General features: G+C 39.1%; 1 protein-coding gene across 4 annotated transcripts in view; it reads left to right on the top strand.

Moving 5' to 3' along the window:
* Nucleotides 1-17,246, top strand: part of WDFY2 (WD repeat and FYVE domain containing 2) — a 236,812-nt gene that overhangs the window by 184,257 nt on the left and 35,309 nt on the right. For all 4 annotated transcript variants that reach the window (XR_009451323.1, XM_059684547.1, XM_059684545.1 and 1 more), the window contains exon 6: nucleotides 1,921-2,033. Coding sequence is in view for 3 of the 4 variants with exons in the window: in XM_059684547.1 (XP_059540530.1) it covers nucleotides 1,921-2,033 (113 nt within the window). In the remaining variant the exon portion in view is untranslated. The remainder of the gene's footprint in view (nucleotides 1-1,920; nucleotides 2,034-17,246) is intronic.

Genomic DNA, 17,246 nt, shown 5'->3' with positions numbered 1-17,246 from the left:
GAAGAATAGTATTAGTGATAGCTAGAAAATATATGTATGTGTATTTTTTAAAAAATAATAAATTATCAGCGCATATAGTATTTCAAAATAATAATAGTAATATTATAATAACAAGACTACTGGATGAGGTTTTAGATTTCTTTGCAGTTCTCATTGTCCTTAAATATGTTCTACAAAGGATGCATAGTCAAAATGCTGTGCTTTGAAGTCACTTGAAATAATTGTGTTAACTACGTGGTTATATCACCAATTTGATAATTAGGTTCATTCATTTTACAATATTGTCTATTTGGGGGATTTTTTAATTTTATAAATATTTTTAATGTGTAAAAGAATTACGAGATTATAAAATGGAAACTCGATAACAAGAGAGAAGTCTCATTCTCATTTCTGCCCCCTCAACTTGTTTCTCCCTTCTCCATAGGCAGCCATTTTTGTTAGATCTTGATTTATCCTTCCAGGGTTTTCTTTTCTAAATATGAGCACACACACACTTATATTTATATTTTCTCCCTTTTTTACGCAAAGGTAGTAAAGCATATAACCCCCCACACACACTTAATAATATATCCTGAAAGTTACTCCATGTCAGTTTGCTTATGAAGGTCTTTTTTTCCTCCCTCTGCATGGATATGTCATAGTTAAATTAATAAGTCCCAGTTTCATGGGCTTTTGGGTTGTTTTCAAACTTCAGTTGTTACCATAATGCAGAGTGAATAGCCTCCGTCGTGTGTCTTGTATTTTTGCCCGTGTGTTCCCGGACAGCTCTCCAGAGGCAGGATTATTGCTAGGCATTATCAACCGGGAAATCTCACTAGAGACTCAGCACCTTCGACTTCTACTGGTCACATAGGCAGCCTCTGCGTGGCATGTACCAAACTTTCAGACTCCCACAGGGAAAGTGGGTGTTTGTCATAAACCATATTGTTTGTGCAGTCAAGGCACGGTTAGCCACTCTTGTCTGTTAGTGGCGGAAACCCTCCTAAAATCCAAGTTCCCAGATGCCATGTCAGCCTTTTTGACAACCTTTCAAAGGACAGCAGTCAGACCTGCTAGGTTAATGCGTTTTTGCATAGCAACATTTTCATTTCTTGAACTATTCATATATTTTCCCCATTTTTCTACTAGGCTTATGGTTTTTTTCTTGATTGCTTTTTTTATATATTTAGAGATTTGGGCCTTTTGTGACTTAATTTGCAAATATTTTTTTTCAATTGGTCTTTTAGCTTTACTTATTGTATTTGTGTTTTTGATAGTAATAGCTTTTTCTACTAGGGTTATAAAGGAACTCTTCCATCTAGACCTTTCATATTTTTTTAATTTTTTACATTGAGATCTCTAATTCATATGGAATTTGTCCTGGTATATAATGTGAAATACAAATCCTATTTAATTTTTCCAAATGACTATTCAGTTTGTGTCAGTATCCTTTAAAAAAAAAATCCATCTTTATTAGTTGAAGAGCCACCTTTAGTAGACATGTAACAAATTTCTCTATTCTTTTAAGTATGTTTCTAGACTTTCTGTTCTGTTCCAGTGGTCCATTTGTCAATTATACATCTGTGCCACACTTAATTAAAGAAATTTTATAACACGTTTTAATATCTGATAGGGCTAGCCTTCCCCATCACATGCCATATTACTTTTATTTTCAGAATATTCCTGGCTTTTCTTGCTTATTTGTTTTTCTTTAGAATCAACATATCTAACTCTAGGAAGAAAACATGTTGATATTTTTATAGGAATTATATTAAATTTATAAATTCATGTGAGAATTGACATCTTTATCATGTTGAGTCTCACTGTCCACTAATACTGTCTTTTCATTTTGTTATGTCCACTTTTGTATCTTTCTTACATTTATTGTTTTTATAAATCCCTCCACTAATTTGAGAAAAATCCTTAATGCTTATATGATAGATTTGATGTTGAAACCCGGCATGTGTTTATTGGCGACCATTCAGGCCAAGTAACCATCCTCAAGCTGGAGCAAGAAAACTGCACCCTGGTCACAACATTCAAAGGACATACAGGTGGGACTGAAAGCAAAATCCATGTGCCACTTGCTCCCTCAGGGAGCTTGCGCGTGCTGCATGTTCTGGTTTCAGATAAGATGTGAATGTGACAGGGTATACTTTGGGCTTATATAAAGATACACATGATACACTTAACTGATTTCAGAATGGTTCATTAGAACATAATGTCAAAAATTTTCACCATCAATACAAACAAAAGAGAACTCAATCTATTTTAAAAATGTTAGTGATTTGGTTCTTTGTCATATTGCCCCAGAGAGAGCCAGTGTTGGCACATGTTAATGAGACATTGTTTGAGACTATGTGGCACCTGCAGAAAAAGCAGCTGCCTCAGTCTGTCCTTGCCATCATTGGATCTAGGAGATGGCGGGCAAGACTGACTCCCACTTCCAAGACAAGTGAAATGAAAAATATGTTCATCATGGGTAACCAGGTTGTATGAAAAGGTAAAAGTTCTTTAACTTCCCTTCCTTTTGGGCTCTTTCCCATTTAAAACCCAAGGCTCCCTTTATGTTACTAGCCTGCTCAGAGTCATTTAAACAAGGTAATGTAAAATATACACACAGCCTTTGAAAGTCTTGAATAGGTGATGATGATTAATTTTTTACTAGTATTTTTAATGTGTGATGTTAACCTTGGAAAATAAGTCACTGCCTGTTTTCATGGTTTTTAATGGGCTTTATCTTCTGCAGATTACACCCGTGGTTGAGTACACAACAAGTTTAATATTGAGTTTAGGCATCATATAAGAACAAAAGTAGGTGAATGAGGGTATAAAAAGGGATAGTACCTAGGTCATAAGGGATTTCCTAAAGGGAAAAAAAGGAATGGGAGAAAATTGAACCCAGAGAAAAAGATTCTTAAAAGATCATCTGAATTATCTCTACGTTTGGGAGGAAAGATACACAGAAACATATCCCCTGTGGCTAGGACTCAGTTCTCTCTGATTGGATTATTCTTTTTAGCCACTTATACCCTGGCCAATCCTGGCCTGGTAGGGATCCAGAACTCTCCCACCTCAGGAATCTTAAACTTCTATGTGTCACTGCTAACTTCAATCTCCTAATCTTTTGCTTCCATAAACCCTTATTCCAACTCCACTTGCTCTTCCCCTTGTTGAGAAGTCCGCTCCTTGATCCCTCATTGCCCTATGTTTCCAGCCCATCTTTTCTTCCTTCCCAGTGTAGCCCTTTTAGCCATGTGCTTCCCAACATGCTCAGCTCAGGGCCCCTTTGTTCTTCCTCTGTAAATTTTGTCCATGAGTCACTCACTATCCACACTCTCCTTGTGCTGTCAGCCACTGATTGGGTCAAGACCCAGCTGCAAGTTATGCTGGGAGGCTTAGCCCATCATCACAGGTTCGGATTCAGCATCCCAGTGCAGAGTCAGGAACTGCCTCTTAACCCCTGCACATGATTACTGGTCCTCAGTACACTCTTACCATTCCCCTTAACAGCTTTCTCAGACCTTCCCCACTCTCCTCAGCTGCCACTCCCTCCCATTCCAGCCGCTTTCTTCAAAGAAAAATAGATATTATCAGATAGAAGCTTAAAAAAAAATATTTTTGTTGCCCACCCATTTTCTCCCCAACAAACTTTTCTACTCCCTCCTTCTCTTTCCCTTCTGCCTGGAGCAGGAGCCTGCTGTCCTCTGGCCCTAGGCTCACTCTCCTCAGGGTCTCAGCACCAAAGTTATTCCCTTCTCTTCCTTTTGACTAACTCTTCTGAATTTATTAACATGCTAAGGTTTCTTGCCTCTCTGATAAAAACAAACAAAAATCCTCTCAGTCCATGTCCTGTTGTAGCAATGTCTTTAATAGCAATATTTTTTCTCTTCTTAAAAAATTGTGGTAAACTATACCTAATCTTAAGTTTACAATTTTAATCATTTTTTACTGTGCAGTTCAATGGCATTAAATACATCCACACTTTTTTGCAACTATCACCCCACCATCTAGAACATTTTTCGTCTTGCAAAATGGAAACTTTGTACCCATTAAACACTAACTCCCCTCTTTCCCCCCAGGCCCTGGCAAACACCATGCTGCTTTCTGTTGTCTATGAATTTGACTACTACCATTCCTCCTGTGAATAGAATCATAGTATTTGTTTTCTGACTGGCTTATTTCATTTAGCATAATCTTCATGTTATAGCAAACAGCAATGCTTTAAAAGAATATCCTTTTCCTAGCTGCTTCAAATTCTTCATCTCCCATTTCCTTTCCAGCCACCTGCAATTTGTTCGTCTCATCACTCCACTCAAACTGCTCTCCCCAAGGTAGCCAGCCAATGGCCTGCTGGTTGCTAAGTCCAATGGACATGGTTTAAACTATGCCCTACTTAAACCTTTCAGCGGCGGTATTTTACGTTGTGATTCCTTCCTGCGTGTAACTGGCCTCCTTTGGCTTCTGTGACACGTGCTGTCTTCCAGTTTTCTTCTGCATCTCCAACTGCTCTTTCTCCTCCTTTGTTTCTCTGTGGTTTCTGCCCTGGACCCTTGTCTCTTTACACCTGTGAGCTCTCTGGTTGATCTCAGGCACTATTCTCAGTCACAGAATTAAAAGGCACGGTCGCTGTCCTAAAATTTCTTACAGCCCAGTGAGAGAGACAAAAGCTAAACCAGTAATTCTAGTGCATGGTGGCAAGGACAGTGGAGAAGCAGGCCCGAAGTGTCTCCGAGAACAAAGAATGGGCACCAGCTTGGATGCAAGTGGGAGTTAGTCAGAGAATGCCTCCCCAGGGAAGATGTGGTTTGAGTTTAGATCTTTGGGGGAGGAGTACTAGTAAGTGTTGAATTCATGGAAGAGTAAGAAGAACAATCTAGGCAGGAAAAAAATCCGCATGGTCCAAGGCATGGAGATTTGCAAGAGTGTGGCTCTCTTGGGAACACCTAGTAACTCTTTTGAGCTAGAACTCTGAGTATGCAGTTAGGGGCAGCCAGAAAGGAAGTGAGAGTCAGTTCAGATCATTGAGGGCATGTCAGTGAGACACCATTAAAGAGGTATTTGGGGTTTTTTGTTTTATTGATTTTAGAGAGAGGAAGGGAGAGAGAGAGAAACATCTGTTTGTTCCAGTTATTTATGCATTCATCGGTTGCTTCTTGTATGGACCATTAAAGAGTTTTTAAAAGCAAATATGTTAATTTGATCAAATTTAAAAGATTGTTCTGACAGTGAGTAGAGAGTGTAATTGGGAAGCTAATACCTGGAAATGTGGTAATGTGAAAGCAAGGAGTGGATGGACCTAAGGTAAAAATTTAGGGATGAACTCAGCAGCCATAATGGGCGGGCTAACTCCCAGATTTGGTTTAGGTGGAGGTGGTGTTGAGCCTGACCTTTTGGCTCTTTAGTAGTTAGGTGTTCACCATATGGTGGCTGATAGGAGTGCTCTGAATTCTGTATTGCTGCCATCAGGTCAGAAAAAAGGTAAGTAGCTGCTGCTTACTGCTATATGGTGAGCCAGATGTGGCCCAAGGCTTTCATGTATTGTGAGTTAGTTCTAATATAAAATGGTACCTTGACATTGTATCTTGTCTTTCTCAAATGTTTAAAGCATTTTCATATGATTTTATCATGAGGTGTCTTTGAGGAAGGCAGAATATGGCCCCAGAAGGTCACTAACTAACATGAAGGCAAATGTAGCAGGTCACATATTTAACTTGCTGTTATTCCTGAACAGTAGTATCTACCCATTGCCAGTCTGGCTATAGCATAACTCATTTAAAGCTAGGATGCCTAAGAAAGTCCATGGTGGTCCAAACATGTTACCGAGCTCCCCCTGTGTAGTAGCCCATTTTGGCCCCTGAGAGGTCCCAAACTCGGGCAGACACAATTCTGGAAAAGGGGGTTTTGTAAGGATTTATTAATCTCTTCCCTCCCCTACCCCACAAACAAAGACCTTAAGATAAACCCAGATCTATTATAAAGTGATCTTGGAGTTCTTGTCAGCCCAGATCCAAACTCAGAAGCAGACAAGTTTTTGGTCCGTGTGCAGAGCCATAACATTCCCCCGTCACTCTGTTATAGTACAGAAGATCATAAAAATGTGGGTTGTGATGGAATCAGCCTAATAGGCATACTCAGAGGCTCTGACATAGCATTTACTAATCTAAGGGGACTTAAGAAACTAGTTTTATGTTCTTATGCTTCCTCTGCTGGTTTTATTTCTAGACTCTAGAGCTAATGCCAAGTATTGTAGTGTTTTGCTATTTCTGCAGAAATTAGGATATTTTTCTACCAAAAAGTTATACACTGACTTTAAGAAAGGGGTAAATATCAGATTTTGACCATTCATAATATCAATATTTCTTCTTTTACTTCTTAGAAATTTTTTTATTAGTATAAACGTATTAGAAACGGGAGGGCTTAAATGTAAATCTGCCAAGCATACTAATTAATGAAAAATTAAATACAAACTTTTTCATTAACTGTTAGGAGACTTATTGAAAGTGAAAGGTAACTTTAACAAATAACAAAAACAAGGAAAGACATAGTTCAGTACAAATATGGAGATTCAAATAATTGAAAACATAATTTTTGCTTACAATGAAGACTTTCAATTAATCTAGTTTATATAAAGTGTAATAGATTGATATTTTCATCAAGAGTCTCTATTTGATGAATGCTGGATTACATAGGTGAAAACAAGCATAATGTTTAGTTTAGCCGACTTCCAGTCATGGAATATAAGCGTTAAACCAATACTTGCAGATAATCAAACATGGGTGTAGCAAGCGCTGTGGAGCCTGGATGCCATGCATAAGCTGCATTGGGAGACAATAACGAGAGCCTCTCCTTGTCCAGAGAGTTAAAGGGAAGCTTTCGAGGAAGTGGTGCATAAATGACACCCTAATGAAAAAGAGGCAGGTGGTGTGAATATTCCAGGCCCCAAATGTGTGAAATAAGTGTGACGCCTGGCCTGGGAAAGTGTGAACAGCTGCATGAAGTCAAATGGCCCATGTGGAGAGCCAGGGTAGAGAAGTACAGGCTGACCTTTCAGGCAACGTTAAAACCTCAGACATTGTTCACAGGCAGTGGGAAACCAGTGATGAAGGGTGAGCAGAGTGGTAACAGGTTCCATTTTAACAAGTCTCTGGCAGCAGTGGGTAGTGGATGGAGTGAGGACAAGAATGGATGTGAAAAGACTGTTTAGAAAGAAAGCAACTGCTGGTGTTCCTAGAAAAGGTGACCTTTGTTTGGACTTAGGGGTAGCCGTGGGCATGGAAAAAAGAGGGATTCAATATAGGAATCTGTTTAGGAACCTGGCAGGCTCAGGGAAGGCCTGCACCACGGCCTTAAAAACTCAGAGGCGTAGCCCTAGCTGGTTTGGCTCAGTGGATAGAGCATTGGCCTGGGGACTGAAGGGTCCCAGATTCAATTCTGGTCAAGGGCATGTACCTTGGTTGCGGGCACATCCCCAGTAGGAGGTGTGCAGGAGGCAGCTGATCGATGTTTCTCTCTCATCAATGTTTCTAACTCTCTACCCTTCTCCCTTCCTCTCTGTAAAAAATCAATAAAATATATTTTTTTTTAAAAAAAAGACAACTCAGAGGCCTAGATAACCACATAAGATGGTGTGAAATTAAAACATCCTACCTAAAAGCAGTGCGTGGTGAGTAGTCATGTCTTAGGCCAGTTTTTTTTTCCCTAACAAAAGTCAATCTTTGCCTTAAAAAAAAAAATCTGTTTAGGAGATGCGGATTCAGCAGCACGTGGCAATTGCAGTAGGAGTGGCTCCAGGTTTCTATCTGGAGCACATGGGTGGACAGTGATGTTATTTACTGAGACCGGGAATATTTGAGGTAGAACAGGTCTGGGAGAGAATATCACAGTGCTTTAATCTGGACGTGACCAAGAGATGCCTTGGGGGCAAGGAGACAGCTGGATTTGTGGGTCTCAGGAGGAAGGTGTAGCTTAGAGATAAGAGTACATTTATTTAGCTTTACCAAAACACTCATCACTTCAACCTAGAGCAAAAAGGTCAACTGTTTCATTCAAGAGGCTTCGTGGTCTGAGGACTTACTTAGATGACTCTGCTTTAAGCACATTTAGCTTACATACCTTCACCTTACATAGTGTGACTAGATGCTCAAGTGAGGTGCCAGTCATGTACGGGTGAAGAGAGACCCAGCAGTTTCTAGCCCTGATTTTTACAGCACTCTACATAGTCTAGCGTTTGTAAGATTGGTTGTAAAAGTCCCCCCAAAATTTTGTTCCCTAAGCATTTTGGTAACATGTATTAATTTTTTTAAATGTTTATACTCTTTGTCTGGTAACACATTTGGGAATCTCTTCTAACTAGTCAGAAATGTGAACAGAGTTCTATGTTTAAAAATATTCATCTTAGCAAAATTTATAAAGGTAAAAATTGAAAAAAATCTAACAATAAGTGAACTAAATTAAGGTATGTCTATGTGTTGGGATATTATGCAGCCATTAAAAATTACAGTTATGAGAGTATATAATAGATAAATTTTATAATGATTAAATACTTTTATTTTAAAAATAAATTTTATTTATGTTAAAAAATTATTCTGTAGGTCATATGGTGGAGGTCAAAGGCAGGGAGAAGCATATAATAAAACCTTGAAGGGGAGCGGAAAGGTGGAAGAAAAGATTTCTGTCATTTAAAGCATCACAAACCCTGGAAACCCACAACCATTGCAGCCCCTGGCTCTCATTCTCCTAGTTATGGGGGGAAGGAGGATGGCCTGGGTGTGGGACTGAGCAGAGGTGCATGTGCCTGCATTACTGTGGAGTGCAGGCTGGCTGAATGAAAGTGGATGCCTTCCCCTGCTGCCAAACGTGTTCGGTAGAAAGGACTGTTCATCAGGAAGCTCTGTCTGCTGATAGATGCCAGAACCCACCTGGGAAGGAAGAGACTATTCCCAGCCACATATCTCTTCATCTGTCTGTGCCCCTTCCATGGCTATTAGTGCGCTGCCTTCCTGCTGGGCCCCAACTCCCAGGCTCTGCTGCATGTCTCTGTAGTGATGCTTTATTACTCTGGTTTATTTTCCTCCCATTCCTTTCTCCCATCCACTCAACAGCAGTAAACATTTATGGAGCACCTACTGTGTACCAGGCACTATGCTTGAGTACAAAGATACAGAACCTAAAGCCTATGGGAACATATTTATAACCCATTAAAGTTAGCTACAGTGGTGAGTGTGACAATAAAACGTGCACAGAGGTGGCAAGCTCACCTAGATTAGAGAGGGGGGTTGGGAGAAAGCTTCCTGCAGGAGAGGACACCTGAGCTGCACCTTGAAGGAGGAGAAAAAGGTACTTGGATGATAAAAGGTAGGACCAGCACTCCAGGCAGAGGGAGTAGCCACATGTCCCTGAGTGAATGGCTCCACCAAAAAAATGTGCATGTCCTTCTTGTTCTCAGATAATCCCATCGTCTTATCATTGTACATTTCTGTTGGTATTAAGTCTTTTTTTTTTTTTTATTTCATCCGTATATATTTTAATACATATTTCTAAGTTCTAAGCATTCTTGTTTTAAAACATAACTATATTATCTCATCCAAGTATAATTACTGTCTTACTTTTTTTTTTTTTTAACATTTTTTTTTTTATTGCTTAAAGTATTACAAAGGGTATTACATATGTATCCATTTTATCCCCCCGCCCTAGACAGTCCCCTAGCCTCCCCTATCACCCAGTGTCTTATGTCCATTGGTTATGCTTATATGCATGCATACAAGTCCTTTAGTTGATCTCTTACCCCCCTACCTCCTGCCCCCCAACCCTCCCCGGCCTTCCCACTGCAGTTTGACAATCTGTTTGAGGCAGCTCTGCCTCTGTATCTATTATTGTTCAAAAGTTTATAATGGTCTCTATTGTCCATGAATGAGTGAGATCATGTGGTATTTTTCCTTTATTGACTGGCTTATTTCACTTAGCATAATGCTCTCCAGTTCCATCCATGAAGTTGCAAATGGTAAGAGTTCCTTCCTTTTTACAGCAGCATAGTATTCCATCGTGTAGATGTACCACAGTTTTCTAATCCATTCATCTACTGATGGGCACTTAGGCTGTTTCCAGATCTTAGCTATGGTGAATTGTGCTGCTATGAACATAGGGGTGCATATATCCTTTCTGATTGGTGTTTCTGGTTTCTTGGGATATATTCCTAGAAGTGGGATCACAGGGTCAAATGGGAGTTCCATTTTCAGTTTTTTAAGGAAACTCCATACTGTCTTCCATAGTGGCTGCACCAGTCTGCATTCCCACCAGCAGTGCACAAGTGTTCCTTTTTCTCCACAACCTCTCCAGCACTTGTCATTTGTTGATTTGTTGATGATAGCCAGTCTGACAGGTGTGAGATGGTACCTCATTGCTGTTTTGATTTGCATCTCTCGGATGATTAGTGACTTTGAGCATGTTTTCATATGTCTCTTGGCTTTCTGAATGTCCTCTTTTGAAAGGTGTCTATTTAGGTCCTTTGCCCATTTTTTGATTGGATTGTTTATCTTCCTTTTGTTAAGTTGTATGAGTTCCCTATAAATTTTGGAGATTAGGCCCTTATCAGATATGTCATTGGCAAATATGTTTTCCCACACAGTGGGTTTTCTCGTTGTTTTGTTGATGGTTTCTTTTGCTGTGCAGAAGCTTTTTATTTTGATGTAGTCCCATTTGTTCATTTTTTCTTTAGTTTCAAGTGCCCTAGGAGCTGTATCAGTGAAGAAATTGCTTCGGCATATGTCTGAGATTTTCTTGCCTTTGGATTCTTCTAGAATTTTTATGGTATCCTGTCGTACATTTAAGTCCTTTATCCATTTTGAGTTTATTTTTGTATATGGTGTAAGTTGGTGGTCTAGTTTCATTTTCTTGCATATATCTGTCCAATTTTCCCAACACCATTTATTGAAGAGACTATCTTGGCTCCATTGTATGTTCTTGCCTCCTTTGTCAAATATTAATTGAGCATATTGGTTCGGGCCGATTTCTGGGCTCTCTATTCTATTCCATTGATCTATATGCCTATTCTTGTGCCAGTACCAGGCAGTTTTGAGAACAGTGGCTTTGTAATACAACTTGATATCTGGTATTGAGATCCCACCTACTTTGTTCTTTTTCAGGATTGCTGCAGCTATTCGGGGTCTTCTTTTATTCCAGATGAATTTTTGGAAAGTTCGTTCTAGATCTCTGAAGTATGCTGTTGGTATTTTAATGGGAAGTGCGTTGAATTTATAGATTGCTTTGGGTAGTATGGACATTTTAATGATGTTGATTCTACCAATCCATGAACACGGTATGTTCTTCCATCTGTTTATGTCTTCCTCTATGTCTTTTTTCAACGTCCTGTAGTTTTCTGAGTAGAGGTCTTTTACCTCTTTAGTTAAGTTTATTCCTAGGTAGCTTAATTTTTTTGGTGCAATGGTAAACGGGATTGTTTTTATAATCTCTCTTTCTGAAAGTTCACTATTGGTGTATAGAAATGCCTCAGATTTCTTGGGGTTAATTTTGTATCCTGCTACATTGCCAAATTCATGTATTAAGTCTAGTAGCTTTTTGATGGAATCTCTAGGGTTTTGTATGTATAATATCATGTCATCTGCAAATAAGGACAGTTTTACTTCCTCTTTTCCAATTTGGATGCCTTTTATTTCTTCTTCTTGCCAAATTGCAATGGCTAACACTTCCAGTACTATGTTGAACAGGAGTGGTGAGAGGGGGCATCCCTGTCTTGTTCCTGTTCTTAGGGGAAATGGTGTTAGTTTTTGTCCGTTGAGTATGATGTTGGCTGTGGGCCTGTCATATATGGCTTTTATTATGTTGAGGTATGATCCTTCTACTCCCACCTTGCTGAGAGTTTTTATCAAAAATGGGTGTTGAATTTTGTCAAATGCTTTTTCTGCATCAATTGATATGACCATGTGGTTTTTTTCTTTCAATTTGTTTATGTGATGTATCACGTTTATTGATTTGCGGATATTGTACCATCCTTGCATCCCTGGGATAAATCCTACTTGGTCATGGTGTATGATCTTTCTGATGTACTGCTGGATCCGATTTGCTAAGATTTTGTTGAGGATTTTGGCATCTATGTTCATGAGGGATATTGGCCTGTAATTCTCTTTCATTGTGTTGTCTTTACCTGGTTTTGGTATTAGGGTGATGCTGGCTTCATAGAATGAGCTTGGAAGTGTTCCTTCCTCTTGAATTTTTTGTAGTAGTCTGAGGAGGATATGTTTTAGTTCTTCCTTGAATGTTTGGTAAAACTCCCCTGTTGGTATTAAGTCTTGAGTTTTATTTGATTTGATTTTATCCACAGAGCTTAGCACAGGGCCTACCGTATAGAAGATGATCAATCCATGCTTTTGGAACTGACATGAAATGAATGCTGTGGTTTACAATTTATAAGCCAACCTCCAATGGACACTATGGTTAGGACATGTACATAGAGCTTGGATGGGACCCTGCAGTTATTTGTTTCCCTCAGTCTCGTTCTATTGCCTGTCTTTTAGCTTTTCCTTTCATCTTCTCCACTTATTAAAGAGTGGTGTAATACTTTGAGCCTTGGGAGGATGCTGAGTATACCCTGACTTGTTTTAGCCTAATTATCTTTTTTTTTCCTCTTCCTAACTCTGTGTTATGAAGAACTCCCCTTCTCAGCTCTGGCCCCTTACAGCCTAATGCAATGTGGAAAAGTTCGAGATCAAACTTGTTTCTAAAACTTTAGTTGATCTCATAATGGCTGGGAGAGCAGTATGAGATGCTCTGAGGGAACAAGCTAGTCACTGCCCGAAGGCTAGCTCAACAAAGGATACTGTCATAGAGATGGTATAGATGAGGTCTCCTGCACTATAATAATAGCTAACATTTATTGAGTGTTTCCCATGTACTGGGCACTATTCTGTGTCCTTATAATATATTAACTTATTTAATCTCAACAAAATTATCACCCCTGATTTACAAAGCAAACTTCTGAGGCACAAAAACATTGAATAACTTGCCCTTGTCACATACTTAACAAAGACAGAGCTGGAATTTGAGCCCAGAATCTGATTCTAGAGCTTTTGTACTTAAATACCATAGCCAAGTGTCCAGTTTCTTCATCATAAACTATCCACGTCTTATAGTAACCAACAAAGAAAGCCAGAGGGCTTGTAGATGTGGATGTATGTTGGAAGAAGTTGCAAGGTATTTATCATGTGGCACTTAGTAAATTCTTTTTAAGTGTTTCCATGTTTTTTCTGATAGGATGAAAAACCTGTCTAAGTCTTTAAGTCAAATAAGCCTTTTTAACCATTCTTTTTATCAATGACCATCATTATTTAAATCTGACATGCTGCCTTAGAGAGCCTGGGTTACCCATTTTATATGTTATCTTAGTGTGTCTGGTCTGCCCTAACAGACTACTATAGGCTGGGTGGCTTATGAACAAAAGATATTTATTTATCACAGTTCTGAAAACTTGAGAGTCCAAGATTAAGGTCCTGGCAGATTTAATGTTTGATGGGGCCCAGTTCCTGGTCTATAGACTGCTGCATTCTCACTCTAACCTCACTTAGCAGGAAGGAGTGAGAAAGCTGTCTGGGGTCTCTTTCATAAGGGCACTACTCTTACCATTCTTCAGGGCCCCACCCTTATGACCTAAACACTTCCAAATATTGAGGATTAGGTTTCAACGTAAGAATTTGGGGTGGGGGACAAACATGTTATATAGGGGAAATCATGTATTTGTCATCTTTCTCTTTTCTATCCCCTTAATCCTAGTGGCTTAACCAGTCAAGCAAGACCATCTCCAGAGCTTCTCCTTCAGATGAGCATTTCCTGACTTAAAAGGTGTGAGTAATAGAATAGATGAAGGCTATCATTTAAACAACACTGGTTAGACAGAAAAAGAGATGGCATATGACTGTTTTATGTGCTAAGAACAAAACAAAGAACATTCATTCATGTACTTATTCCTTCATTCAGTCGTTTGCTCCTTTGTCTGAGCTTATTGAGTACTTACTATGCAAGGTAGAATTCTAGGTCTAGGATACTATGGTGACTAAGCCAAAACCAGCCCTCGTAGAGCTTATATTATGTTGGGGCAACAAACAATAAATAAATATATAGTGTTATGCCAAGGAAAAATAAAAGGAGAGAGGTAGGAGTGGTGAAGGAAGATCTCTCCGAAGGAGGTGACATTTGAGCAAGGACTTGTGTTAAATGAGAGAATGAGCCAGTGATAATCTAGGGCTGTGGTGGGCAAACTGCGGCTCGCGAGCCACATGCGGCTCTTTGGCCCCTTGAGTGTGGCTCTTCCTAAGCCTTAGGAGTACCCTAATTAAGTTAATAACAATGTACCTACCTATATAGTTTAAGTTTAAAAAATTTGGCTCTCAAAAGAAATTTCAATCGTTGTGCTGTTGATATTTGGCTCTGTTGACTAATGAGTTTGCCGACCGCTGCGGGGAAGATCACAAGCAGAGGCAACAAATTGCAAAGACCAGAGCGGGAATGAATCTGGCATGCTATAGGAACAGCAGGCAGGGCAGTGTGAGTAGAATGGAGCGAGTAAGGTGGAGGAGGGGAAGCCCCACGACAGGAGCTAGATCATGAAAGGCCATGGACAGTGGTATGGGAACAGGAGTGATTGGAGCAAGGGGTGTCAGAATCTACTTTGTGTTCTTCAGTGGTCACTTTGGCTACCGGATAGAGAGTGGACAACGGGAAGAGGAGTGGAAGCAAAGAAACCTTATAGGAGGCTATTATAATAGTCATAGGTTTGTTTTGTTTTGTTTTTACTTTTCATTTTGAAATAACTTTTGACCCATATTCCCCAAATGTTAACATCTTTGAATATTACAGTATAAATATTAAAATCAGGAAGTTAACATTGATACAATACTATTCTCTAATCCACAGACCTTATCCCCAGTTCTCCAGTTATCACACTAATATCCTCTTTCTGGTTTAGAATCCAACCCTGGACCACACACTGCATTTGGTTATAATGTCTTCTTAGTTATCTTTAACCTGGAACACTTCTTTAGTCTTTCCTTGTCTTTTAAGACCTTGGCATTTTTGAGTACTAGCTAGACTGCCCCTCCCTTGTAGAATGTTCCTTCATTTGAGCTTGTTTGATGTTTCCTCATGGTTAAATTCAGGTTATGCATTTTTTTCTAATACCCCATGAAAGTGAGAATTATGCTTTTTAAGTAGTGCATCTTATCAGGGTGCACATGATTTGCCCTGTTACTGGTGACGATAACTTTGATCACTTGGTTAGGGTATGTGTCTGCCAGGTTTCTCCACTTTGATCACCCTTTGTAATTCACAAGTATTTTATGAAGAAATACTTTGCAACTATGTAAATATTGTTTCTTATTATATTTCTGCCCAATAACTTTAGTATCCATGGATGATTCTTACCAGAAACAAGTATGACTGTGGTGATTGCCAAATTGTTTTTTCTATTAGCATTATTCCTTCTACACTTTTTAGTTGGAATTGTACTATAAGGAAAAACTTTTACTTATTCCCTATTTATGTATTCAATTATTTATAGTGGAATAGACCCACAACTTCTCACTAATTTCTGTGTGAGGACCATGTACTACCATTTATTTATTTTGATGCTCAAATTGTCCCAAATTTGGCCATTAGGAACCTTTTCACATTGGCTCCTTTTTCACACGTCTCCATCATTTTTTGACACGTCTTAGTTTTTGGTACCACATAATGTTCCTGGCTCAGCTTGTGCACTGCTTGCCATAGCCCTGGAATCAGCCATCTGAGCAGCTCTTGAACCTTCTGTTAGTGACTAGTATTTAGAAGCCAAAATCTGGGTGCTGTGTGTGCTCATTGTTAATGAGATGTAATTGCTTCTAGGCTCTTTCAGTAGACAAAGCTGAAAAATACATGTGCACTCACACATCTACAATTATATATTTTCTGTGATTTCATACTGACAAGTCCAGGCTAACACAGAGATCATTCTAACCTTCCTCCTCTTATTTATAACTCCTATTTTTTAAAAAATATATTTTATTGATTTTTTACAGAGAGGAAGGGAGAGAGATAGAGAGTTAGAAACATCGATGAGAGAGAAACATCGATCAGCTGCCTCCTGCACACCTCCTACTGGGGATATGCCCGCAACCCAGGTACATGCCCTTGACCGGAATTGAACCTGAGACCTTTCAGTCCGCAGGCCGACGCTCTATCTACTGAGCCAAACCGGTTTCGGCTATAACTCCTATTGTAATAGTGAGAAACTCAGCTCTCCTTATCCTCAACACATTTATTTAGTTAATCCTAGAATACGCATAGAACCGTTCCAGAATTGTTAACACATAGCCCTGTGAAATACAAGCCTATTAATCAGAGTACAATTTTTGTATACAAATCTTTTTATATTTAACCTTATTACCTTTCCAAAGTTACCTTTATCACTTCTCCCCATGCCCTGCTTTAGTGTGGTTGTATCATTCATTTGTAGTACTGCTAGGTTTTTCTGTTTAGTGTATATTCCATTTTGGATCCACCACACACAATCACACACGCCAAGTTGATTTTTATTATTTACTTGTTTTTGAGTATGTAAAACATATACATGGTTCTAAAACTCAGAACCAAACAAAAAAATATATACTATGAAAAATGTCACTCTCCTTCATCCCTACTCCATTCCCATTCCGCAGCCTTCCCCACACACCTGCTATTAATAAAGCTCTTTAATATCTCATTTACCCTTATTTTCTTAGGTAAAAGGGAGCATGATGTAGATAATTCTTTTGCACTTTGTCTTTTTCACTTTACAGTACATTCTGGAAATCACTTTCTGTCCATCCAGGAGATCCTCATTCATTTTCAGAGCTACATAGCACTGTGTGTAAGTGTAGCATGGTTTATTTTCCCACTCTCTTACATGAGTATTTAGGCTGTTCCCGATATTCAGCTTTTTCAAACAATGCTGAAATCAATACCCTTGTGCATGCATATTTTTGTATTATTTGGTGGGACTGGGGACAGTATCTTCAAGTGACAGTATCTAGAAGTGAGATTGCAGGATGAGGAGCTAAGCACATATGTAGTTTTGTTAGATGTGACCTACCCCACTTTACTGATTTGCATTCTCATCAGCAATGTTTATAAATATTGTTTTCTGCCATAGCCTTTACAACAAAATGTGTGTCATACTTCTTAATTTTCCTTGTATGATAGTGGCTTATACGAAGATAGCAGTAGAGGTAATGAGAAGTGCT

Source organism: Myotis daubentonii, chromosome 2, assembly GCF_963259705.1.
Source record: "Myotis daubentonii chromosome 2, mMyoDau2.1, whole genome shotgun sequence".
In the NCBI taxonomy this organism is placed as follows: domain Eukaryota; kingdom Metazoa; phylum Chordata; class Mammalia; order Chiroptera; family Vespertilionidae; genus Myotis; species Myotis daubentonii.
Note: the sequence above shows the minus strand (reverse complement) of the source record. Positions and strands in the feature narration are given on the sequence as shown.